This window comes from Phlebotomus argentipes, unplaced genomic scaffold (genome assembly GCF_947086385.1).
Source record: "Phlebotomus argentipes unplaced genomic scaffold, Phlebotomus argentipes genome assembly contig_15, whole genome shotgun sequence".
Lineage (NCBI taxonomy): Eukaryota > Metazoa > Arthropoda > Insecta > Diptera > Psychodidae > Phlebotomus > Phlebotomus argentipes.
In genome coordinates, this window is record NW_026776181.1 from 1,079 (window position 1) to 26,039 (window position 24,961).

The following is a 24,961-nucleotide window of genomic DNA, read 5'->3' on the forward strand; positions in this document are numbered from 1 at the left end:
AAACAGTGGCAAAGGGAAAAAACTCGCGAATTTTTCCCGTTTTAGCGTCTTCCCATCCACTTTTCACCAAAATAAGCTTGAAAACAGTGGCAAAGGGAAAAAACTCGCGTATTTTTCCCCGTTTTAGCGTCTTCCCATCCACTTTTCACCAAAATAAGCTTGAAAACAGTGGCAAAGGGAAAAAACTCGCGTATTTTTCCCCGTTTTAGCGTCTTGCGGGGCCTTCGGCCCCGCAAGACCCTCTATCAGCAGAATGGATGGTTGAGGTGGGAGGGTTGGGTGGTGGGAGGGGTAGGGGGTTGGGGTAGGGTGGGGGTGGGGGATGGGGCGGGGCCTTTGGCCCCGCAAGACACTCTGTCAGCATAACGGGTGGTGGGGTGAGTGGGGGGTGGGTAGGGTGGGTGGTGGGGAGGGCGGGGGGTGGGTAGGGTGGGTGGTGAGGAGGGTGGGGAGGGTGGGGGGCGGGGCCTTCGGCCCGCAGACACTCTGAATTTGATTTTTGAAAATTTGTTAATATATACGGAAGGGGTTGGGAGGGGTTGTTTTGGGAGGGGGGGGGGGGGTTGAGGTAAGGTATGTAGTGGGGGTATTGGGCGGGAGGCGGGGCCTTCGGCCCCGCTAAAAATACAATTTTTTTGTATTCGGTTACAAACTTTACCGATTTTTAGCGGGAGAACCGTTAGAGTCCGACTCGATTTTATAACGGGAAAATGTTTGTGACATCAACACCTTTCAAACAAAAAAAAGATGGGGGTGATCCGAGAGTGTTCGGTAAACTGAAGATATGCCAAGAATTTAATTACGGCTCGGAAAAGTATTGTCCCGACCTGAAAAGAGTTAAATTGAGCGATTTCCGCGATTTTCTTTGCATTTGGAAAAATTCTCATTTTGGCCGAAAATTCTGACGTCGCCATGTTGCTAACATCTGCGAACTTCAGACCGGTGCCACCCGACAAACAACCGACAGTCGCTTGTTTGTCTCAACGGACGACAGTCTCGTGACTGTAGAACGACGTTGTCTGTCATCAAGACGACCGCTCGCCACCGGGGTCATCAAGACGACCGCTCGCCACCGGGTACGCATTGTTTTTATCACGAAGAATGTGGAAATTTCTATATACATGAAAATGTATTTATTTATTCTACAGCATTTTGACGTCATAGTTCTACTGCATTTTAGCTTGATCTCAGACTTCAGATGCTCGTTTCTGCAACTCGTCTCCTAGCTCAGTTCCCTCGTGCATTGCATAATCTTGCAGGCCCCGCTTCATCTTTTTGTACTCGAAGTTCGTCTTTGACCAGTTGTACCTGTAATTGCAGTGGCATTGATGAGTAATTTTCACGCTGTCTCAGCACATTTTCTTACCGGCATTGAGACCAGTATCCCAAGGTGGTGATACAGAAAATCCCTACTCCCGCGTGTGCAGATATTTTTGGACGTGATGTGAAGAGGAACGTACCGAAACCCGTGACAACTCCCCCGGCGATTCCGTACAGGAAACTTGATCTAAAACACGGGATCTGAGCTAAATCTCGGCCGAAGAACATGAGTTTCTATAAGAGATTCCTAAGTTACTTTGTTGAATTGTTTTCGGGATTTTCAACTTACCTTGCTGTTCTGATAATCATCGTCTTCAGTGTTTTCAGTCATTCTAGAGAATTATTCTTTGGTTTTGAGCAAAATCAACTCAGAATGTGCCAGAGAGTAAACAAAAACAGCTGAAAATTTCTCCGCTGTCAATCTCTCGGAAGCGAGGTTATGTTTACTTTGAGGTTGTGAAAAGAGGCGGGAAGAAAAAAAACTGTAGAGTTTAGGCGGTTTGGGGCAAAAGGCAGGGCTGAAAATGATATTCTTATGCACACTAAGAACAGAAGATTGAAAATATTAATAGTTACAGCTTCGATTGCATTTAAAAAGATTATTAATGCGTTTTGAAGGGTGAAATTTCCTGTTCGCCGCAAAATATCCCGGATTCGCCGTGGACAGTTTCCCGTTTTCGCCCTTTTCATACACACACAGTCTCAGTGCAGCTGATTATGCAAATAAACAGTCAGTGAAAATCACTTTCTAAAAAGGTATTCTTTTGCTCTCCTTTGAGTTAATTGAAGAATACAAGTCGTATTTATCTATTGTACTTGCACATCATCGCAAATGTCGAATCATTGTTGAGGAATTTTATGTAATATTGGTGTCTTGTTCAGATAGTGACGTCGACGCGAGGTTGAATTCCGTGGTGTTCAAAGGTTAATCTCTCTCCCCTTTTGACTTCCACTCACTATGATTTGGTTTAGTTAAAGAGCTTAAAGAGGTTTCATTATGTAATTTGGTTTGTCTCATTCCAGACTGAAAGTGGGTCACTGAAATGTCTAGTCAAACGAGTCCCGCTAAGTACTTCCTGTCCGGAGGATTTGGGGGAGTGTGCACAGTCCTTGTGGGTCATCCCTTGGACACTATAAAGGTACAGTGGGTTTGTCGTATGATTCGCGAAGTTTTTCGTGATAATAATGGTGTTTCTTTATGGTGCAGGTGCGCTTGCAGACGATGCCAGTGCCGGAAGCCGGCCAATCACCGCTGTACGCAGGCACATGGGATTGTGCAAAGAAGACAATTCAACGAGAAGGCTTTCGGGGTCTTTACAAAGGCATGTCAGCACCCATAAGTGGTGTAGCGCCCATTTTCGCTATGAGTTTCTTTGGTTTCGGCCTGGGAAAGCGCTTGCTGCAGCAATCGGAAGGCGAGAAACTGAGTAACGAAAAGCTCTTCCTTGCCGGTGCTTTCTCAGGTGTCTTTACGACGAGTATCATGGCTCCTGGAGAGCGTATCAAGTGCCTCTTACAAATTCAACAGGGAGGGAATCAGCCACAAAAGTATAACGGAATGATTGACTGCGCCAAACAATTATACAAAGAAGGAGGAATCAGGAGCATCTACAAGGGATCCTTTGCCACACTCTTGCGAGGTGAGTATTTATTTTGCAATTGAGCAATTTACAAGATATTATTGGACATTCTGTTAGAATTGTGGTGATCTTCCACAATGATATTCTTCGCGTACTTCATTCTGGCCATGCGGAAGCGTTCTTTCTTCATTTTCTTCAACAGTCTTTCTTCCTCTCTTGACGGCTGTGCCTGCTGATTATCCAATCTCTTCAACATCATATGGTATTCTGTCTCTTTGGGAGACATTATCTTGCCGGGAATCACTGTCTTTCTCTCCTGGATTGATCTCTTCCGCGGACATTTGAGATCTCTCCTCAAGGCGTAGTAAACTGTTTGGTGTTTCACATGATCAGGCCCTCCGTCGCATCTGGGTGAAAGTTTATTGTCATATCCGTAGGAGTAGACTCCTTCCAGGGACTCACAAGGCGTCATGCCAAACTTTGCAGCTTCCGCTGAGCATTTCTGAATCTTCCCTGGTTTCCTGTATTTATTGGTAATTCCTTGCTTCCAGGATATCATGTCACATGTGCAAATCCAGGGATTGTCAGTCAGTCTGACCATTTTCGCAGGAAGGCTCTCAAAGAAGGACAATGGAAGTTTAGTCAGCCGATTGTCATTCAGATAAACTTCTCGCAAATTCTTCTGCTGGCTAAAGAGATTCGGTGGCAGGAAAAAGATAAGGTTCCTGGACAAATCAATGACTTGAATGCGATCTGTGCCATAAAAGGCATCCATGGATATTTCAGTGATACCGCATCTATTAAGGATAACTTCTTCAACTCTCGGCATGCCACTGAAGGCATCAAACTCAATCCTGCTCAGATTTCCACGAACTTTGAGAGTGACTAAAGATATTAGGCCTTTGAAGACGCCTTGACCCAGAGAGTCTGCGGATGCATTGAAGATGGTTAAAGATGACAAGAGTGGTAGATTGTTGAAAACGCTCCCGGTTGAGAGGTCAATAGAGGTGTTTTGAGCACCCAAGAATATTTCCTTGCTGGTATTCATCACATCAAATGTGCTCTCGAAAACATATTTGATGGGATTCTCACGAATATCTATCGTGTGGAGTTCCGGAAAAGGCGGAAATGTCAATTCACTGAGTTTTGTGATGCTGTTGAAACTCAGATCCAGACTTTTCAAGTGTAATAATCCAGCCAAATCTCTATAATTCATATTCAAGATATTATTGTGAGCCAGCGAGAGTGTCTGAAGATTGGGAGTGCCATAGAAAGCAAATGCCGGTATAATTTTGATATCATTATGCTCCAGTGAGAGATGATGGAGTTTCGTGAGGCCATCAAAAACCTCCCAATGTAGTTCATCCATTGCGCAATTGTGCATCTTGAGGATCTCAAGTGTGTCCCAGCCATAAAAGGATGCTGTTCGTGACTTCTGTTGCTCCATCACGTACACTTCATAAGGCAGGATCTCCACTTCCTCTTCAATCTCTAGTGAGATATTATACTCAACTCTCTCACTTTCGGGCATGTAGTTGAAGTTCTGGGACGGATCCACGGCATCAACGCGTCGCGTGGTCTTCTCATTGGCCTCAAGTTGAATGGACTCGAAGTTGGCGTACAGCAAGCCCGGCAGTGGCTTATCAATGAGCAGAGTTATGTTCTTATCGCGGGAGCCTCTAATTTCGAGTGTGGTCAGTTCTGAGAGTGGCGACAGATCCTCACTGTGAATGATGATTTTCTGTGCGGCTCCAGACGAGAGGAGGATGAGAGCGTGCAAGTCTTGCGGCAACGATCCCAGGAGATTTGTGGTATCCGTTTCCGCTTGAATGATGCACGTGACGCTCTTCACAAAAGGATTATTTGCGGCATGTGCATCAGTCTCTAGGGCAATCTTTGGGAAAGTGATAGAAGAATGTCTTAATGTAGAAGATTTTTGAGAGATCAGTATTTGCTTATCTAAATCTTTACCTCATTATCTGCAATCTCAGCCCCATCTTTGGGAGTGTCTAGAATCCATCGAGCGATGGATAAATCCAGGAATGGTTGATACTGACAAACACACTGATTTGGACAAATGATTCCAATGTCTTCCCACTTTTCACTGACACTCAGTGACACAAAGATCAAGAGGAAATTGAAGGGCAGGAGCAAATGTCTCCACAGCTGCATCTCGTTACAAATTCCTTAAAGAACTGAATCAGCACAATTTCAATGGAAATTCCTCACGCTTGAATGAACTTCATGTGACTGAAGAGATCGTGAAAAGTGTGGGAAAGGAAACTGGCAACATAGAAAGGAAAGGATGTTGTTATCAATGTTTTTAGTATTCCACGCATATCGTACAATCGTAGTTTGTTGTTACATACCAAATTGCAATGTGGAAATATTCGGCGTTTTCTCTCACAATGTGGTACTAAATTCATGTCCCATGTGAGTCTCTTGTAACACGGCAACTTTTAATTAAATTGTGTCGCTTTCGACGTGAAACATTAAGAAAACATTAAGAAAAACAGAAGAAACTTGAGTCTCATTCGCAATTTCTTTATCACCCTGTCTCTTATTTTGAGAGTTATCGTCACTAAATGATAAACGTTTAGTAATATTTTTAATCTAAAAACTATTATTATTTATTAGTAATGATATCAGAGTCAGGCTGTGCATATTTTTACTTCTTCTCTCATACAATGAGTATCTAAGAATGTGAGAAGAAGCAGAAAACGTGAATGTCCCCATAATACAGATAAAGAGAGTTATGAAAAATCTCATATTTATAATTATACGATGTCTGGACCAAATAAAGGCTTTTAGTCCAAATATTTTGCGGATCTTCTTCGAGAATTTGCATAAGTGTCTTGGCTGAAAGATAAAACCGAATAGAAAATGAAAAATCAAACACTTTGTTGCCATGTCTTGGACACGCGCAAAAAATCAAGACAAAGTGTAAGCCACATTTTGAATATTGCTTAAGATAAAACAGTCTAAACGCACCCATATTTGACATTAATTAAGTATTCTTGAAATGTATACATTTATGAGATAAATAGATACAAGGATTCTGGTTGTGCCATGCGAAAATTAATCTTTGTGCTAAACTTTAACATAAAGCAGCCATTTTACGCAGCAAAGCAGCAAGATTCTTCGCTAATGATTTTATATCAACAATTTTTCGCAAAAATGTAAATGAATTGATAGTGAACTTTACCTAGTTTTTTTTCACGCCATTTGGCTTGATTTATAAATCAATAAGGAAACATATTGGCAATTAAATTGAATGATATGTAGGCTTGCCTGTGAGAAACTCGTAAATTAAAGAGGAGTCTTTAACTGAAGCATGATTGTTGAGTGCACGATTCATTGCTAAACTTGTTTTGATTGTACTTGCAGTTATTATTTGGAGCAGTCACTATTTGTTTAATTTGTTGATTGGCCACTCTATTTGTTATCAATTGATGTTATCAAATGCGTACGCCCCCCTTTGGGCAATTGAGCTGGTGAGAATCTCTTGAATTGACACGTGACAAAGCGCAGGTGCATTTGAAGATACCTTTCATAAACATTATTTGTGTTTGGCTTGAAAGTGAAAGATCGTTTTAATTACTCTTGAATGTTTTCATTTGAGAGGAGAAATTATCTAATTTGATTTTTGAAAGGGAAGTTAGGAATGTCTCCGGTTTTTGAAAGCTGAATATGTTTGGATAATGCTGTGTATTTGCCAAGCTCTATATTTGCCGATTGGCTGGAGTTCTATTTGACAATGTTCGGTATTCTTGGGAACCTTGGGATCGTTGAAAAGCTTTAACAGAAATGTGTAGCAAAATTTTCTGAGCACAGGAATAACATTCGACTACTCAGTGATGCACTACTAGTAATGTAGAAGTTGCGGAATACTAAGTCACGTCTTCGTTAACCTTTTAGGAGTTTCTGTTGCACCCCAATCAATTCTTGACTTTTCGACCACGCCGTCGTTGATGATGCCTTGAAGAACTTATTGTGTAGTGTAGAGAAAGGTTGAGGACATTGTGTTTCTTTTTATTTTTGAAGATGTTCCTGCCAGTGGACTTTACTACCTCACTTATGAGTACACGAAGGACAAGGTGGAGCAGAAGATGGGCTCGGAGGGAGGCGTTGGGTTGCTGGGCACGATCTTTGCCGGCGGAATGGCCGGTATTGCCAATTGGGCGATTGGAATGCCAGCTGATGTGCTGAAGAGCCGGCTACAGACAGGTTTGTGGCCTCGAATGGGGGCACAACATAGCTGAAGTGCAAGTTTTAACGCATGCCTCTTGTTGCAGCTCCCGAGGGAACGTACAAGAATGGAATAAGGGACGTCTTTGCCGAATTGATGAGGCGAGAAGGGCCACTTGCTCTCTACAAAGGCGTCACACCTGTGATGTTGCGAGCTTTTCCCGCCAATGCGGCGTGTTTCTGTGGCTTTGAAGCCTTCATGAAGTTCCTGAATTTCGTGGCGCCCAATTTGTAGGGTTTGGAAAAGGAAAGAGTCAGTTTTTTTCCATATATGTAAATTCTTTTTATTATCTTTCGTTACAATATTGATTAGTGGAGGAATAAAAGTATAATTCAGTTTTTGATACAGACTTTACCCTTTTCACTAACATGCTAGGCAATTTTTCCACGAAAGTTGTGGCCAATAATTTTGTGTCACTTTTATTTTAATTCAATACTTGGTCAGATTGAGTATTTTCTCCGTATAGAAAAACGTATAAAAGATGTATCTACGATCCTTAAGCTTAAAATTACAGGCTATCGCTCCTAAAGCTCTCTGAGCGAGATGGAAAATATTTACAAAATGACTAATGGTTGAGAGAAGGATTTTGCAAAGATTTTGTTGTCGTTTTTGTAATAACTTGCCTCACAATTCCGCACTGAATATCAATGCAAAACTCAAAATGTGTCATTTTGAGTCATTCCTGTTGGGTGTATAAAATATAAAAACCGCAATGACGAGGAAGTAACAAGAAGCCTGAATCAATGTATGTAATTGATGTACAGTGGAAAAATTTTGTTTATTCCTAAATGGTTGACTATTTACCACTGATTTTTAATTAAGTGTTGAGCTTTAATTTCCTGGATTTCCCTGAAAGGCTCAATAGTAGTTGTACAATAATTTTTAGTCTCAATGTAAATGAGCAATATATCTGCCGTTGATTGAATAGCACTTGTGGTGATATTTATAGTGCGGAATTGCGTGAAAAATCATCGAAAAGACGTCACTATTGTATAATACTGTCCCATGGGATGTCTTGAGTAGCGTTGAGTCGCTGGTCTGTTATCTGTTGAGTGTGAAATTGCTGTTTTGATGGCAAAGCGGTTTCAGGGAGTTCCTGCTCTCTTCCTGAGGTATCGTTATGGTGCAGTCTTCACTGGCATTGCTGATCGTCTGTTGAGGTAAAAGTACCACAATTGTAATTAAGGAAAAACGTGTTTCCTCCCATTGTCTTAGAAATGGTATACGTGCGAATAGTCAAACATACCCCGTGACCGCTGTCGCGCTCATCGAGGAGCTCTTGCTCATCGGCGTCCGAGAGAGGGATCTCATTCTCGAGGTCAAACACTGAGACCGGCGCCACGGAGGGCATCGTCAGCTCATGGCAATCGGAGTTATCGTACTTCTGCTCGCACGGCGAATACACCTTGGAGCTCCTGAAATCGTAGGTGCGTTGCAGCGAGATTTTCCTGCTCGAAGTGATGCTGGTGGACATGCCAACGGAAGCCTTGGTCACAGCGAAGATGAGAAGCAAAACACCCACAATGGCACTGCCGTAAAACGTCACAGCATCAAGCACGGGCAGGACGTTCAGGTACAGGTGGAAACGGTTCTTCAACGCCGGCGGCAATTCATGGAAAGTGATGTCGAACCAGAGCATCGGTATCGTGAGGTGGGAGAACTGCTCCACGTGTGACATGCTGCTCACATCCTTCATGGCCATATTAATCTGAAAACGCATGGCACAGCGCAGGGGAAGGCCCGACGTCTGCAGGAAACAACAGGTGGAAACACATTAATCACACCTCGTTGTTAATATGTAGATCAGGAGAAAGGTCGATGCTTTACAACCAGTCAGATTCACTCATTATTTTTAGCCATAGATCTTGTTAGCAAGATAATTTCCATTTAATTAATTATTTCTAATTAATTATAGATTATTAAGAGAATAATTCTTCGAATTACATTAGTTGCACGCCCCCGGAGAATCCCCGTAAAGCAAACTCTTAAGTGGAAGTGGAGTAAATAGAAGCAGGAAGTACACTTACCGGATTTATCATGAAGTAACTTTCATGCTCCGATTTATTGGGTTTTAGTCCAATAATATTTTTGGTCACACTCGGATCAGCATCCAAGAAGTGAGGATAGCTCAACGCGATGGGGAAACCATAATAGCAATCTGTCACGTCGATGAGACCGGCTGGAAGACAATTACCTGGAAAGGAGTTGTGCATGGTCAGTGTCATGGTTCTTGTTGACTGTCTTGACTGGCATATTAGAGGGAATTCTCACCTTGTCGACAGTAGCACTTGTTCTTTTCCTCCACAGCTCCATTGTCCAGGGCGTTCTCTTCAAAGACAAACCTCTGGGCACTTAAACCTGACACTTCTGTTGGTTCCCCGTGTTGCACCTAGAAAAAAATAAGAGTTTAATCTCACCATGTATGATGTTGGCAAACAATAAGATCATAATTTCCCATCATCGTCGATTGTGTGCAGGAAAAAGGTCGACAATTCAACAATTTTGATGACCCGTCAGTAGAACAAGAAAGTGATTTTTACGTCTACACGTTTTTTGTGTGTTCATTTAATTTCGCGATCATTGACACTTTTCATGAGAGGAGAAAAAAGTCTGTACGTTTGAATAAACTTATGAATATCATTTTGCATGACATGCAAATTTGGGTGTTGAAATCGAAAGCGCCAAAACGGTGTCTCACATTTCCAACAATTTCTTTGGTCATTTTGGGTCGTTTACGCTTTTTTTTGGCTCTAGTCGACATTAAGACAAGTAACTCAACTCCAGCTTACCATTCGTTTCACGGTGCACATGCTCTTGCGGAAAAACAGGATTGTTTCGTTGGGAGCCATGAAGCTCTTGAACTTTGTACCATCTGACGCTCCTGTGACTTTGCTGCAGTGATCTCCTTCCCATTGAGGCAGGTTTTGGGATCCTTTGTAGGTGTCATACAGACCAGACATGCTAGGATCTGTTTCACCGCTGAAGATAGTTTCATAATCGCCCTCAAAGTCGTACATCTGAATGTCATTGAATACTTTTAATTATATCCACAATTACCTCATGCTTATATATTGGAGAAATGAAATATTTTCTTGAGCAGTTACATGAGGAATGTCATTAACGGCTCGAGAAATTTCTCAAACACATGAGCAATTCATGACGTTAGACATCTAATCTAATTGTGAGTCTATAATTTAATTGAATTAACAGTTCTAAAACTTTAACGGATTATTGAAAAGTTTCAAGTAAAACAATGAAAAAATCATCATAAAATAACCAGAAAATCTTGAAATAATAGTCATGAAGATAGGGTCAAAGACACGCCCTCGGGTCTTAATAAGCATCGACAAATAGGCACATTTGAACTTCTCAAAATTAATGAACCCCGAAAAATCATAACTTATTTGCTTGGGTCATAGAGTGAAAGTGTATTTGTGAAATATTCAAGAACTGCGGCATATTTCCAATGAATCACTTTCTTGAAAAATATGCAGGTATTTTTGGAAAGGTGACAAAGATCCCAAAAGAACCTTACATCATCTTCCCTAAGCCAGTACCGCTAGTTTCCAACTTCGTGACGTCTTTGGTTCTTTAGCTTATTAAATTCAATGGAGGAAAACCAGTATTTGGATGATTTTTCAATGTTTTTGTACTGTTGTGAAACACAAAGATCCGCATAATGAGGAAAAGTCATTTGTCATCGGAGGTGATTTACGCACGATTCTTGGCGAGATAGAGTTTCATTGGCACTCACCCTGTCTATCAGGCCGACCTTCTGGAAGGAAATCCAATTGGGTAAGACGTGGTAACCGAGAGTCGTGAGTGGACTCTCGTAGCCGAACATGAACTCCTTGGCAGTCATCCTAACCAGTGGCTGACTGTTTGTTTGCCTGATGAGGATGTTGATGGGCAAGCGGAAAAAGTAGGACTTCTCAGCGGCCACTTGAGCGATGCTCTGCAACAAAGTATGAGAGAAATGATAGTAATAAAAAAAAGTTTCGAATGGGCAATAAAGGAAGAGATTCAGTGATGATTCCATCGAGTCTTCTAGGACATTCCTATCATTCTTGCTTATATCACTGGTGCATTTGCAACAATGCTTCCTACTTCCCCATTTGCTAATCACATTATTTTCAAGGTGGCCTCACAGACCCGTGCTATATTGCGTATAGATTTAGCTTATAAGTGAGAGAAAGATATATTTTTCATATCGCTGATCAGCGTGTCGATACAAAGATTGATGCTTTTTTCGCGTCTGGCTCATTTGATCCACTTGTGTATTGCGGTCAATGCATTGAGAAGGAGCGACAAAAATAATTGCAGACCTCGATGAATTTCCTCATGGAGGAAAAACCCGTTTGAATGGGTGGCCTTATTGACAAAATAAATAGCCATCGATGATCTTCTTCATGTTGCCATGCACAACACAGCACAAACTTTTTCGCCCGATAGCAATTTCTTCCTCATTGCCCGAAGGACGGTCAAGTTGGGTGCACGTGTTGTGCAAAGTTGCGTCTGAAAGTGCAGAAAAGCGTGGCCTTGAGCGAGAAAAACCCGAAAGGTAAAGAGATTGACATAATTTTCCATGTGGAAATTCCACGTGAACAATGACAAAAGACTTCATTGGCAGCACGCGATCATAACAAATATGATGGATGCTGTGAGGCAATCAGACACCCTTAAGCGATCAGGGATGGGCGCATTCTCTACACTCTATACATATTGTGAACTTTTCACGTGTCAAGGAAAGTTATAAATAAAAGAAATTGTGGGATTTTTATGTCACTTTACAGCGATATAATGCATTTCTTTAAGTACTCAAAGGTCAAGATTATATTTATTGGCTACACATAAAATCAGCATTAATAGCCTATAGTCGATCTGATATCGCAAGCAAGCTTTTGAAATCACTGAAATAGACCATGAAAACGTATAAGGATGTGACAGTTTTTTTTCCACGTCGAACTTACTCAATGGCTTGAGCAATGGCCTGGCCAGTTAACAAATTTGCAGAATACAAGGAAGGATTATACTATTGCCGCGAGGTGTTAGAGTAATAGATCACATTCTTGAATCCTGTTACACTAGATTTCAGCAGTTTCGTGTCGCTTTTACAGAGCGTCATGGTATTTGATCTCTTTTCGAGTATATCATGTTGTTGATTACTATCACAGAGCCTTTATGTGTCACAAATTGCTTTTAGATCGTTCTACTAGCTCCGATGTTGGGTTATAAAAATGCCACATATCAAAATTTGATATTCCTCTCCAAAAATCCACTCATATTTATCGCGATCGCCACTATCGAACATGATGAGCGACAAATATGTTGTACACATATGCGTGAAAGTAAAGAGCAATATTGTAAGTAAGAACTTGTTCCGTTTGTATTGCATAATAAGTTCACAGAGTGTTAACTTGGCGTCTTGATCTGTTGCATGCGCGCTGATGAACTTTTGTATGAAGATTCCACCCGTGAAAAAATGATGATGTCTATGAAAAAAAAGGCAATCAAGGAACTGCATCTTGTTGCGGGTGCAATGTAAAGAATTTACCGACAATTCTCACCCACCCAACATTGCAACTGGTTTCCACGTTCGCTCATGCTAATGGATTGCAATCATACAATTATTGGCAGATCTGTTTTGTATTAAAAGTGTCTATTTATTGAGTGAGAAACCATAAAGAATCTGTCGAGCGACAAGAAAAAGTCAATATTACACAATGATCATCGGACTTATTACAGATTTTCCTGCGGGGCTTTTGCGGTATTGTGAAGAGTTGTTTGTCAGTATTGTTTCTTTATCAACCATACCATACTTTACGGAGGAGTCACGATTGCAGTCTCACTAAGCGATCGTATTTCGCGTACAGACAGAAATGCGATCAAACGTCGATTACATAAAATCTTCCTCGCTCTCATGATATTTTTACATAATTTTAACTGCTCGTCGTGAAATTATTGATGACTTATTAGATAAGTGTCTTTTCCTGTTTGAGTCCTGCTGATCAATTTTCCTTAATAATTCAACAATAGATCTAATACGTAATTGCGTGGAGAGCTTCACTTTGCAGAGAGGCAAGCGAGAAGATAATATCGGGAATGAGCAAAAACTGCATTTAAGTTATGAAGTAATATATTATTAGTGAAGAAAAATTACTGATTTTCATAAATGATGAAAATTGTTTTTTTTAACTCATTTACACTGAAGAGACGATTTTCCGAAATGATAGTGAAACTGTTTGCATTACAGTAAATTAATTAACTGACTAAGTATCACCGTTGTGCATTAATTATGTGGAAAAGGTAATTCATTGATCACACTTGGACGATGAAAATTGCTGCTAGAAGGTTGGAAATCCGGTATTTTCTTGTGTGAATGTGTCTGTCTTTCACTGCTGGGGAAAAGTCTCAGTGAAAATTGGATCATTGGGTATGACATTTTCACCACACTTTAGGTATGATTTTTCCAACAAAGCTTAGAAAGTGTTCGAAACTGGATTTTTCGTAGCCGCTGTATATTTGGCCAGCGCACAACTCAGTGACAATTTATAAGTATATTATCCAACGAAGCAATTTTCCTCATCTTTCAAATTAGACATCATGCAAGAGCTATTTTTTCTCATGTGAATAAGCATTGGAAAAAGATGTTTTAGGAAGCATCATTTGCACACTGCACACGAATCGAAAACACATTCTTCAAGTCGATGGAGAGGAAAATGATAGGATTTGTATGCATTTTCACACGCAAAGTTCGAAGATTTTTCATCACACAGACTTGAGAATTATATCTTTTCTCCCTACAATTAAATGAAGGTCGCATTTTCCACACTCGTTGTGCGCCAATTTTCCTCAACTCTAGCAGCAAATTCCAAGTTTCTCTTTTCGATCATTGATCAGCAAAGTGGCTGAGCTGTTCTCACGACTACACGCTTAGTGACATATTGGCACTGTGGAGAGAATTTAATTGTAATAATCTCCCATTACCATTGCTCAAAGGTGGAGCATTGCTAATTACCCAGGGGGAGTCCAGACCAACAACAACACATGCTTCTCTGCCATGCCGTGGAAGTGCGAAGAACGTCTCGCTTAGGTTTCCGTTATATATTTTCCTTGAAAGCGTGGAATTCTATTGCAAAACACAGCCGCGCGCGTTTCTTTTTCACGAAAACATATTCTAACATTTTCTTTTTAGGAATTTTCCCCTAACAACGTCTTCGTAGTGGGGATTTGTGACCAAGTTTTTTTTTCTATGGTGGTAGAAAAGAATATTTTGTACTTACCAGAAGCGCGATGTTTGGCAAGATAAGCTCATCATCCTCGTTATTTCCTTCCGAAAGCTCTTCCTGCCACACTAAAGGATGTTTGGGTGTTGTGGAAATTGTTCCGTTGGAATTGAAGGTGATGTTTTCATGGGAAAGGAGTTCCCTGCAATGGTACAACATTATGGTTTGAATTGGGTTATGTCGGAAATTAGCATTTTATGTGGAATTTCACTGAGGGCATTGGCTGAAACATACGTATATAGATCAAACACTTTTTTATCCTTTGTGCTCAGGTGTAATTCTCAAGTCTATCTACTTAAGACTGCTCTTTTGGGAAGTATACAGTACACAAATATATGTATATTTACCTGTAAACGAAGGGGCCAACTTCCTTAACTTGTAACTTTTCCTTGCCAGCGAGGAAATCCTCAGAGTTGGTGATGTTGAAGAGATAGATCTTTAGGTAGAGGTCAACAGGAGGCTTTGCCCATAAGTTGTAGACTTCGCCGTCCTTCTCAAATTTGAGCTTCCATTTGAAAATGAGGTCGTATGGGTTAAAGATATAGATTGCAATGGCAAATGTGACTGAGACGAGCCCCGTGGCCATAAAGAGGAAGGCACCTGTAATGTTTAAAGAGAGATAGATAAGCATGAAATTCAATGGATCAGAATGACTAGAATCACTCAAGAAAAGCTCCATGCGGAAGTTTTTCAGCTACAAGTGATCGTCACAATGACGACAACAATGCATGGTGTGGTAATTACAGTGCATGGTAAAGCCATAAATATTCCGTCAAATGAGGTTCGTGGAGATTTGCAGATGATCTTCGCGCCAGGAAGAGAGACAAAGTGGCAGTTTTGCGGAGTTGTGAGTCAAAGTTGCAAATAAAGCTTTGACCTACATATTTGAAGGAGGTGAGAGTCATAAAGATAGCGCATAAAGCACATCTTTAACACCCACAGTTCCGATATGGTTCATTGAGCAGTCATTGGAGGTGATTTTCAACTCATATTTGCACATTTTGCCTTCAAATACTTGGTAGTGTGGCGCGTGTGATTTCTTTGCGAAATATCCGCTTCACACCATTTGACATGAAATCTAAATTGCGGTATTAGAGAAAAGAAGCTAAACAAAAGCACCCCTCTTCTGGTTCTATACAAAAAAAACATGAGAAAGTGCCGGGAAGCATTGGAAATATAAATGCGCAGAACATTTTCAAGGAAATTCTCAACACGATAACGTGTTTTCTATTTATTTACTATAAATATTCTTCATTTGAGGTGAAAACATTATATACCATACGTATGCAAATTTTTGGATTTAATCAAAGACTGCATCTCTTAATTCAAGAGAAAGGTCAAAAATCGATTTATTGCATGTGCATTCAGATTCCTATCGAAGATTACCGTTTCCAAAATGAACTGTCTTTTTTACCAGTGGGAAATTCTTTAACCCTTTAGCGACTGACTTGTGGGAATAGATAAAATCTGTATCTAATGATGGTTAAATCACTGAGACGTTTCAAACTGCATTTTATGCCCAATTATCTTCATTATAATTTACTATAATGATATAAGCGTGGTTCAGAGAGTAATTTAGTAATGAAAAGTATGGCTGAGAAAGAAATCTACTTTTTTGTAAGTTACTTGTACTGACTTTCTAGGAAGGATTGCGAATTTTTGACATGGTATTTTAGATTGAGTTTAGCCTCAACCATTGTGCGAGAGTTAAGCAATTATTAGAATTTTGATTCAACAGTTGCATTCTTTTAATAAATCTCAGCTGAGTAATAATCATCGGCATTTCTGCGAAGTATATTAAAAATCGATACAATGAATTGCAGTGTGTTTTATTGAGAAAAACATAAAAGTCTGTAAAGTTGTCGAGGAAGTTCTTTGAATTTCTAATGAAAAATCAATGAAATGTGACGTGAGATGAGCTTTTATCGAATGCACATGGGAAATTTCGCGCTGTTGCATGATGCGAAGAGATTCGCTGTGTTTCTGGGGATAGATTTAACTTCTCACGAAATTGGATGATAGGTATAATTAATGTGTTTCAGTGTCGTATATTATCATTTCATTGTCGAGGTTGTGCCAGTGTTTTGTGTGGTCCTAAACAATGTTAAGGCCAGAGATGAAGCTGAGGAGGAATCCTCGAGACAACCACGAGTTGTGCAATGCATACAACCAGAAGAGATTACAATTGAATACGATTTGAGATAACATGCAAATTTTGTGTAAATTATGTGTGTTTTTCGGGTAGAATATGCAGATGTTCTTAGGAAATTAAATGGTCTGCAGCGCTTTGGATGAATCTTAATAATTGATTTTAGTTGAAAGTGAAATTTTTCATAGAGATAGCTGTATAATTTTACGAGGAAATTATTCAACAAAAATACCGACAAACTGAACACATTAATTTATCAAAAAGACACATGCGAAGTGGACAAAATTTAAGTGAAGCCTTGAACTTTGGGAAGTAATGTTTGTATTACATTCATTTTGACGTTTTGGCGGGTGTAACAATTTACGAATGGTATATTTAGAAAAAATATTATAATTAATAAGGTGGCAAATTGCATCAACCTCAGCGGCCGTTGAGGCGGAAAGGCGAGAGGTGGGAAAGAGAGGAAAATACAGTCTAAATGCACAATGCAAAAAGTATTATATTACAAAATCGACATAATATTAATATTAATAAATAATTTTTCGATATGGTAAAATAAATAAATTTTCACGCGTGGCAAGAAGTTTCTACAATGCGCACATCGATCAGGCGTTTTCGCATTCGAACGCACTTTGATAATAATGTATGGTTGGAAAATGCAACGCATTGCAAGAACTGCCATAAGCACACTTGACCTTTCCTTTGTGTCACTGCTTTTCCCGTTCAATCGAGGAGATCTAATTGCCACTTGGCGCAAAGGAAACACTTTATGCATAGAGGCTTATTTTATTGACTTATCGCGTGGTGATTTTAAGGCGGCACTTTTCGGATAAAGAAAATCCTCGGTTTATTTTGCCTTATGCAATATCACCATGTGAGACAGATTAAATCATTTCTAACCACTTTCACGCGTGTAATCTTACTTTTGGGCCATCTGGCTCGCTCACCGTCCTTCCGTTTGTAGAAGAACGAGTCGAGAATTGAGAATCCCTGGAGAGCCTGAGGATCGGCCAGGCTTTTCCGCCTCTCACTTTTCCTCTGATTGGAAAATTCAGCTCCAGGATTCAGTCCTGTGCTCACGGAACTGTACCTTCGGCGCCAGAATCTCAGAAACTCCCGCATTTTGTGTGAATTTTTTGCACTGTTTTTCTTAAAATCCTTACACTATGAAACACCCTGAAGTTGGTAATTAGCAAAAATGATGTCTTTATTACACGTAAGCACAAATCACTCTAAATTGGTATTTCTTAACAGCGTTTATGGTAACTTCCTGACTATCACTCGATTCGACCGTTGGTCCGGAGGATCGCTGAGCGTGCGATCAGATGCGATTTTCAAACATGAATGAAATGGGGATTGAATGATGTTTAAGTATATTCCCCAGGTGCAGTGCAAAAGCCACAGCATATGATCGTCATCGGCGACTAAAAGCTGGCTCGTGGAAACTTTCAGCTGATCCCCCTCCTCGATCACTCACACGATCACAGCTTTTCCTAGCGTCACACTCGACTCTGAGAATGTATGAGTCACAAAGTGGAGAGGCGAGAGCCCCACAATAGCCGAGTGGGTAGAAAGCTCAGCATTTTTTATCCAATATTTTCATCATTTTCACAGGCTCTTGGAGTTCCAGAATCATTGGCACACGTTTGATTCTCCTATCTTTCTATAAATAACCACCAGCAATTGTGTCAACACACGATTATCGTCGCTCGATTGATAAGAAGGGGAAATATTTTTTCTTGAAGTTCAATGTCGGTGGGCTCGATTGGTGATCTCACACGTGATGATGGGAAAATCTCCGTCCTACAGGACGCGGGTGATCAATGACTAATGGACTGGCGACACGGATCTTACCACAGGAATGACTCTGAATTATAATCAGAATTGGGCGTAACTTTAGTGGTTATGGAATTTTCCGATTTCATTCTTTTCCACAGAACAGTGATCTTTTCCTCGGCACGCAATCAGGAGTGGAAAATTTTCTCCACGATGATCGTGAGAAAGACAATTTCGCGATATAAAATTCGTCATTTTGCCGAGAAACAACCAACGAAAATTTCACACACGTAAGAACAGCAATTTCAATTGATGTGCTGCGTGATTTTTCCACCAAATTGACTCTCTTTGGCGCATGCTGAATATAAACTGTGCAAACTGTGCCATTTCCGTGGCTTTTAATTTTGGAAATTTTGGTCATTCCTGGTTAAAACTATGTGCTTTACTTGATAATAGTTAACTGTTATATCACTTTGTATTGTTATAGCTTTCTAGCAGTTGCAAAATTATTCAAAAAATACCAAAAACTACTGTGGTGAAAATTCAAAATATTGAAGGCCTAACCATTCACAATCAAATATGTATTTACACAATTTTTTTGAAGTGCCATAATGCAATTAAGAGATTGTTTAAAAATTCCCGTGATCCACTTATTTGCTAAATACTTTTTAAAGAAATAACCAGATTTGTGTCAGCTAATAATAACTGTTTGACTATGTCACTCCAAACAATCAAAGTCATAAAATGTATATTCCGAAAAACAATCGGAATACAAATAGTTTAATTACAAAGAATAACAATACGTTCTGATATTATCGATATTAACACAATCTTGAGTGATTCTCAATAACATATTCATGAAAAATAATACATAGCTTCAGATTGAAGCTTATAGTTTTTGCCCATAAAAACAATCGCATTTGTGTGACCGGATGAACATTGCGTGTCAATAAATTACAAATCAATTTGATTGACAACTTTTTCGATAGTGTCGCCTAATATTAAATTGACTCAAACCATGAGAAAAAACGCAAAATTTCCTTAAGTAAATTGCACAGCAATTGAAGATTCAGGTGCGTTTCGGCATTCAGACGGTATATAATTTCACCCAATGTAAACTTTGCAGTCATTTAGGCATACCGAGACTCGACACTGGATGAGAAGAAGATCAATGCAATAGGCAAACATATGTACGCATGATGTTATCAGTTGAAGGTCATTGATGCGTTGAAAAAGAGGAAAATTCAAACAACTTGGCGTGATTGCAGTTTGTAGGTCGAAACACTCTCTTAATCATTTCTCTTATGCGGCGTTGTTTTTTTCGATCTCTTTTGAGACTCACTCTTGTCACTCTTTGTTTAGTATTCTTGTGTGTTGTTTTCGCAACAGTGGCACGCGATTTGATGGAGATAGGATTTTTGGGATAATCAGAAAAGAATGATCGCGCAACTATTGCCCAGAGGTGAAATTGCGCAAAGAGATGCAAGTTGAAAGTATGTCTTACCTGTGATGTTGATCATGATTTCGGCAATGTGAGAATGCGTTCAGCAAAATTTTGGGAAAATAAAACAGCTAAATATCCACGATAGACTATATGAGTAAATGTTGCCACTACGAAGCCTTCAATAGGAATAACACGATGATCGTTTCAAAGACTTCGAGCTCCTATTTGGATTTTTCGATGTGATTATCATTTATTATACAATTTATTAAAAGATGTGCAGTCTGTTATTCTTTCCTCAGTGTATCGTCAATTGATAAGAGTGACACTATCATTTAGAAGTGGATTAGTGGCTCACATGGATATTTACTCGCTTATTTTTTGCAATTATTCGCTCTTGAAACACTTTTGAAATACTCTCCAAGCGGCGCCCGTCTTCGTTCTAACTCTACGTGGAAACTAATGATTTTTTAGGCGAGTATCGGTCCTCTTTGGGGAATGTTTTTCTTCTGATAAGATTAGGAATTTGTATGACTCGCGGGCATTTTCACTCCATTTCCCACAAATGTGATAATTCTATCATTTGTCGTGTGTAATGATGGACAATGAGTGAAGTCGGTGATCTTCAAACTAAATTCCAATACTTTTTTCCGTTGGAAGCTGCTATGAGACTTTTTAGAGAATTCTTTCCATAATTTGTCCATAAGTTGATTCAAACGTTGTTTTTTATGCTTATGTTTATTGAAAAAATTTTTATTTATGTAAAATATTTACACTCATTCACTCAAAGAAATGTGACTTTACAATGTCTATATTTAAAGCTTCTGAATGATTGGAGAAATGTGCGAAAATGAGATTACACGCCAGCATCACAACTTAATCTTGATACGACCCCTGACATTACGTGTATTTATTGCGATGCATGGTATTCAATGAAATTGATCTTTTTGTCGTCGACACAGCACTTTATCGCAATCGCAACACTACAAGATATTTATAATGATCTTTAATTTATCAAGTGATTTCATTACTCAATTTCCCAATCATTAAATGCGTTAAATGTCTGTCGCGTGAGAGTTTTGGAAGAGGCCAAAAAAAAGTTGTTCTTAAATTGAATTATCTTTTATGTTCGTGGCTGTTTCGTTGCGACGTTTTTGCTGATGGCCGTCCAGGTGGTCGGCAGGTGAAATTTAAATGAATAACAAATCAATTCGCCTATATTATTGATCACATAAAAATGATCGAAATTCATTGAAAAAATATCGCAAAATCTTGAGTCGTAAATTAAAAAAAAACTGACGATACTCGTGAGATAACGTGTTGATTTTGAGTGTGAAAATTCACACAATCGCCATGCTTATCAATGATGATTTATGTGACAGGATTATTTGTCGATATATGACAGATTATCGGATTACGACAATGAGGAAGAACACTCCTAAAATAAACCTTGAAATGTGGTGAGATGATTTTAAACGTTTCTGGCGGTCTTAGCTGAATAGAAAAGATTCAAATGTTGCGCTTAAGATGAAAAGTGACTGTTAAATGTAGTTAAATGGAACTTTCTTCACAGGCACTTGTGAGCCCCCAAATGACCCACAAATTCTGTGAAACCGCACAGTCATTAGGAGAAGAAATGACATCCGAGACTCTTTTAAAATATCAACAAAAGATTATCTAATAAGTTTTTTTCGCCTTGTTACTTAGTCTTTACTTTAAATAGTGAAAATCACCTCTTTTCTTCCACCGCTTCCACCTCAAAAATCTCTCTCTTCAAACAAGCTCTGTCTTACGAAATGCTTATAATTCTGTTTTTTCGCTCAGTGAATTGCAAGAGGCACCGATTGACCACAGAATGTCTATTGTGGTGTATTAAAATGTAGTTATTATTTAATAGTAAATTATGCGATCGTGTCGAGGGTTTATGTTATTGGAAAATAATATTTCTTTATGAGAACTTGATGCGCTCCATTTGACCTTTAAGGTATGAAAAGTTTCCAAATTTTTACATGCGAGTTTAAAAAAGAGTAAATACAAGAGTAAATATTTTTGATTTATTGATCACTTTTTATTTTCAATCTGTGAAATATGAACAAGATGACAAGTTCAAGAACGTTGAAAAGTGTAATTTCTTGCATAATAAAACGACTGTATTATAATTTTTATCACACCATATTGGGTTTAATAGTGCTAGTTCAAGAAATGATGTCAACTCAGTTAATTAATCTGCATATCTCGATCGCATTGAATGTTAGTAACATAATTTAACTACTTTTACTCTAAACTTCTATAATGAAATATTTTTTGATAAATCGTTTAAAATTTTCGTTGTATCTCATACCTAAAATACGAGCTTCCGCGGGAGTTTATGAGAATTTTATGATCTGTTTCATGACCTTATTTGACTAAACTTTTAAAGATTACGAAATCGAATAAAAAAAAAATAAAAATAGTTTCTGGCACAAGTACGATAGATTTTTTATTGTTAAATTATTTGATATTCTACAAGGAAAGCTTGGCGAAGACGATATGTTATGCTAGTTTTAAGAATATTTGCAGAATAACTCTCTTTACATATAATATTTTCCCGCCTAATCATGAGAAAATAGTGTTTATTGAGCACCAGATTGTAGATATCTAAATGGATGTCCTATAAGAATTTATTCACATAGCTTAAGGAATTTTTATTAAAACGAGACAAAATGATTAAAGACCCGCATTATACGAAAATTAAATAAATTTTGTAGGAAGACAAATTCAAAAATAAGTAAGAAAAAATGTTTTTTGGATTGAGAACAACTTTGAAAGATAACCTCCTATTTTTCTTTATTCGCATTCACAGCATGATGTCTCAAGTCGTTCGGCAATACTTAAGTGCGTGCTGTCGAAATCTAATGCTCTTGCGACTTATTAATTAATCGGGTGATTTGGTTAGGCGACAAAATGGCAAATCTGTGTTCTTCAATATCGTTTGTCAAATAGACTTACAAGAATGATGCATCAGATCGAGCAAACCAATTAATCTAGCGTGTATTTGCGGAACGCTGAAGGTGAAAATACAAAATCTCGAGGCAAATTTGTAGTGATTGTCGATATTTGGCGGGCTTTTTTCTGGGGTAACGCGAAGGAAAAGTGCTTGAAGGAAGACAATTTGAAGGTGTTGTGAAAAATGTTGAGTGGTGGACAAGTGGTGGTCAATGAACCAATGAATCTCTTTCGTCATTTTCTCCTTCTACCCAATTGACATACAATGCTAGTGATTGATATCTCAATAATCATTGCATTATTTTGGACGCCCATTGTGTCGCTCGAGAGCATCACTTTTCCTCAAAATACTGGAGAGATCTTCACATCAGCTTCCAATGGGTGTTTGAACAGTTTGAGGGAATTTTCAAAGTCACACTTATTTGCCAAAATGTGTCTGCCTCTGTTGAAGAATTTTTGGGGAAAATGACGAAATGGACAAATGCTACATGACATTAATAATAAAATACACAAAATCTCACCGACGTATTGATCTTTCGATCGCGCTGCATCTGCGAGATGAAGAGACAAAATGAGCGAATGGAACTTGGCAGCATGTCGTGATCATGAGACGCAAAAGCGATCACTTGTGTTATGGATTGTAATGTTGTCTCTTCATGCGTGATCTAGGATCGCGGTTGAGACGGCAAAAATTCACGATCGCGTCTGATCTGCAGCGTTTCATCATTGGTGTCATTGCAACCGAGTTGAGAGAAGGTGGAAAAAAGCGATCTGGATGTGTCACTAGGTATATGCAGAAATTCGGGTTTGCACTGAACGTGATCTTGAAGCTCAGCGTATTCTCGCTGATTCTCATGTGGCGATGTGATTTTCTTCACTTGAACTGGCATTGAAAGAGAAAACTCCAGCGCGCACGCAGACCGTGTGCGGATTTCAAGAACAGCCGCCCAAGATCACTGGTTTTCTCTTGCAAAATTCCCAATCGAACATCGCGCGATCGTCGTGATCTTCAGTTCGCGAAGCACTGATGAATTCCCTGCTCATTATGTCACAGCCCGTTGAGCTTAAGTTGACGGCATTATGAGTTTTCCACCTCGAGAGCCTTTTTTTGCCACTTCTCACCTTCTAATTAAGATTTGCAGTGTTGTTATACAAGATGCAGAGGCTTTTTATTTACATGGAACCATTTATCGGACCTCCCGAAATTTGGGATGTTGAGAAATTGTAGACGATCTCGTAAAAGTTTTACCACTGCCTCAAGTGTATGTAATTGTTTGGATATTGCTGCAATTGAACGGCTTGGGAAATGGCCAAAGACGAGGTTTCTAGTGAAAATTGTCTCATGCGCACTTTTTCGCGCGCGCGCGTGTGTATGTGAATAAATTAACTTTTTTCTCGTCATCTCAAATTAGCAAAATGCGAAAAAATATTATGTCTCTTCAACAAATATTCATGTGAATGTAATCGCTAATTAGATTATTTTTTTGTATGAGCCTGAAATCGAACTTTGAAAGAGCTTAAACACAAAAATATATCCTCGGCGGAAATAAAGCGCGATACATATTTAATTAGAAAGTACAGTCGCTTGTTCTCAACAAAGGTGTTAATTTCTAATTTCGGTATTCAATTAAAAAATACAATAACAGATGTGGTGCAATGGATTCATTGCGTTTTAAACTTGAAATATATAAAAGTTGATTTTATATTTCATTTTCTTAATCCTCTATAGTCTAGAAATGCATTCAAAACGTTGAACTTCAGATTAATTTCTTAGTTAATCACAATTCATGTCTTGTGTAAAAATACAAGAAATGAAATGCCAAGTGAAATGCATGAGAAAGTGTTATGATAAAGAAATATAAAGCAAGTTTTGCATAAGAATTTTCTGGAGAAAATATTGTGCTCCCATCCAATTTAAATGTCTTTAGATTTTTCTATTTGGAATTAATGCAAAACAGATGCAACTGGATACAATTCATTATTTATGCAGAGTTATTTAACATGACAGAATTTATCACACTTTTGTTCACATTAATTGATAAATTAAGTTAATCCAGTCTTTCTAATCGGGCTTTAAAAATAAATATATATGTACATATTTGGCAAAGTCAAAAGTTTATTAGAGCTTAATCTGAGAAGCGACAGAAAAACAACTTAAATAAATATAGATAAACA

The 24,961-nt window shown here is 38.9% G+C and overlaps 3 protein-coding genes across 7 annotated transcripts; 1 reads left to right on the forward strand and 2 right to left on the reverse strand.

The window, feature by feature from the left end:
* Window positions 1-1,126: 1,126 nt before the first annotated feature.
* LOC132262021 (cytochrome c oxidase assembly protein COX20, mitochondrial) lies at window positions 1,127-1,772 on the reverse strand. Its single transcript, XM_059761136.1, has 3 exons — window positions 1,610-1,772; window positions 1,367-1,554; window positions 1,127-1,308 (listed from the first exon to the last, which is right to left on the reverse strand). Exons 1-3 carry the CDS (start codon window positions 1,649-1,651, stop codon window positions 1,188-1,190), a joined length of 351 nt encoding a protein of 116 aa, XP_059617119.1. The 5' UTR covers window positions 1,652-1,772; the 3' UTR covers window positions 1,127-1,187.
* A 186-nt stretch (window positions 1,773-1,958) lies between these two features.
* On the forward strand, window positions 1,959-7,492 carry LOC132262020 (congested-like trachea protein). Of its 3 annotated transcripts, XM_059761135.1 has the most exons (6): window positions 2,022-2,076; window positions 2,203-2,244; window positions 2,344-2,459; window positions 2,528-2,960; window positions 6,945-7,127; window positions 7,196-7,492. In XM_059761135.1, the coding sequence occupies exons 3-6, from the start codon at window positions 2,364-2,366 to the stop codon at window positions 7,381-7,383; spliced, it is 900 nt and encodes a 299-aa protein (XP_059617118.1). In that variant the 5' UTR covers window positions 2,022-2,076; window positions 2,203-2,244; window positions 2,344-2,363; the 3' UTR covers window positions 7,384-7,492. The 3 variants fall into 3 exon arrangements, with proteins under 3 accessions (XP_059617116.1, XP_059617115.1, XP_059617118.1); XM_059761133.1 differs by lacking the exon at window positions 2,203-2,244 and having other exon boundaries at window positions 1,959-2,076; XM_059761132.1 differs by having other exon boundaries at window positions 2,014-2,244.
* Window positions 7,493-7,600: 108 nt separating this feature from the next.
* LOC132262019 (scavenger receptor class B member 1-like) lies at window positions 7,601-17,969 on the reverse strand. 3 transcript variants are annotated; one of them, XM_059761131.1, is made up of 9 exons: window positions 17,748-17,969; window positions 14,783-15,035; window positions 14,433-14,577; window positions 10,904-11,104; window positions 9,939-10,166; window positions 9,421-9,538; window positions 9,177-9,343; window positions 8,396-8,896; window positions 7,601-8,301 (listed from the first exon to the last, which is right to left on the reverse strand). In XM_059761131.1, the coding sequence occupies exons 2-9, from the start codon at window positions 15,019-15,021 to the stop codon at window positions 8,191-8,193; spliced, it is 1,710 nt and encodes a 569-aa protein (XP_059617114.1). In that variant the 5' UTR covers window positions 15,022-15,035; window positions 17,748-17,969; the 3' UTR covers window positions 7,601-8,190. The 3 variants fall into 3 exon arrangements, with proteins under 3 accessions (XP_059617114.1, XP_059617113.1, XP_059617112.1); XM_059761130.1 differs by having other exon boundaries at window positions 17,675-17,969; XM_059761129.1 differs by having other exon boundaries at window positions 17,508-17,969.
* Window positions 17,970-24,961: the final 6,992 nt, after the last annotated feature.

Excerpts from the sequence above, each read along its gene's own strand:
- LOC132262021 (XM_059761136.1), bottom strand. The coding sequence starts at position 1,651 with ATGACTGAAAACACTGAAGACGATGATTATCAGAACAGCAAG. Across the intron at positions 1,555-1,609 it reads ATGATTATCAGAACAGCAAG|AAACTCATGTTCTTCGGCCG; the intron begins GTAAGTTGAAAA and ends AATCTCTTATAG. Across the intron at positions 1,309-1,366 it reads GGATACTGGTCTCAATGCCG|GTACAACTGGTCAAAGACGA; the intron begins GTAAGAAAATGT and ends CTGCAATTACAG.
- LOC132262020 (XM_059761133.1), top strand. The coding sequence starts at position 2,364 with ATGTCTAGTCAAACGAGTCCCGCTAAGTACTTCCTGTCCGGAGGATTT. Across the intron at positions 2,460-2,527 it reads ATCCCTTGGACACTATAAAG|GTGCGCTTGCAGACGATGCC; the intron begins GTACAGTGGGTT and ends TTTATGGTGCAG. Across the intron at positions 7,128-7,195 it reads GAAGAGCCGGCTACAGACAG|CTCCCGAGGGAACGTACAAG; the intron begins GTTTGTGGCCTC and ends CTCTTGTTGCAG.
- LOC132262019 (XM_059761129.1), bottom strand. The coding sequence starts at position 17,706 with ATGCGGGAGTTTCTGAGATTCTGGCGCCGAAGGTACAGTTCCGTGAGC. Across the intron at positions 11,105-14,432 it reads TGCCAAACATCGCGCTTCTG|AGCATCGCTCAAGTGGCCGC; the intron begins GTAAGTACAAAA and ends ACTTTGTTGCAG. Across the intron at positions 8,897-9,176 it reads GTTACTTCATGATAAATCCG|ACGTCGGGCCTTCCCCTGCG; the intron begins GTAAGTGTACTT and ends TGTTTCCTGCAG.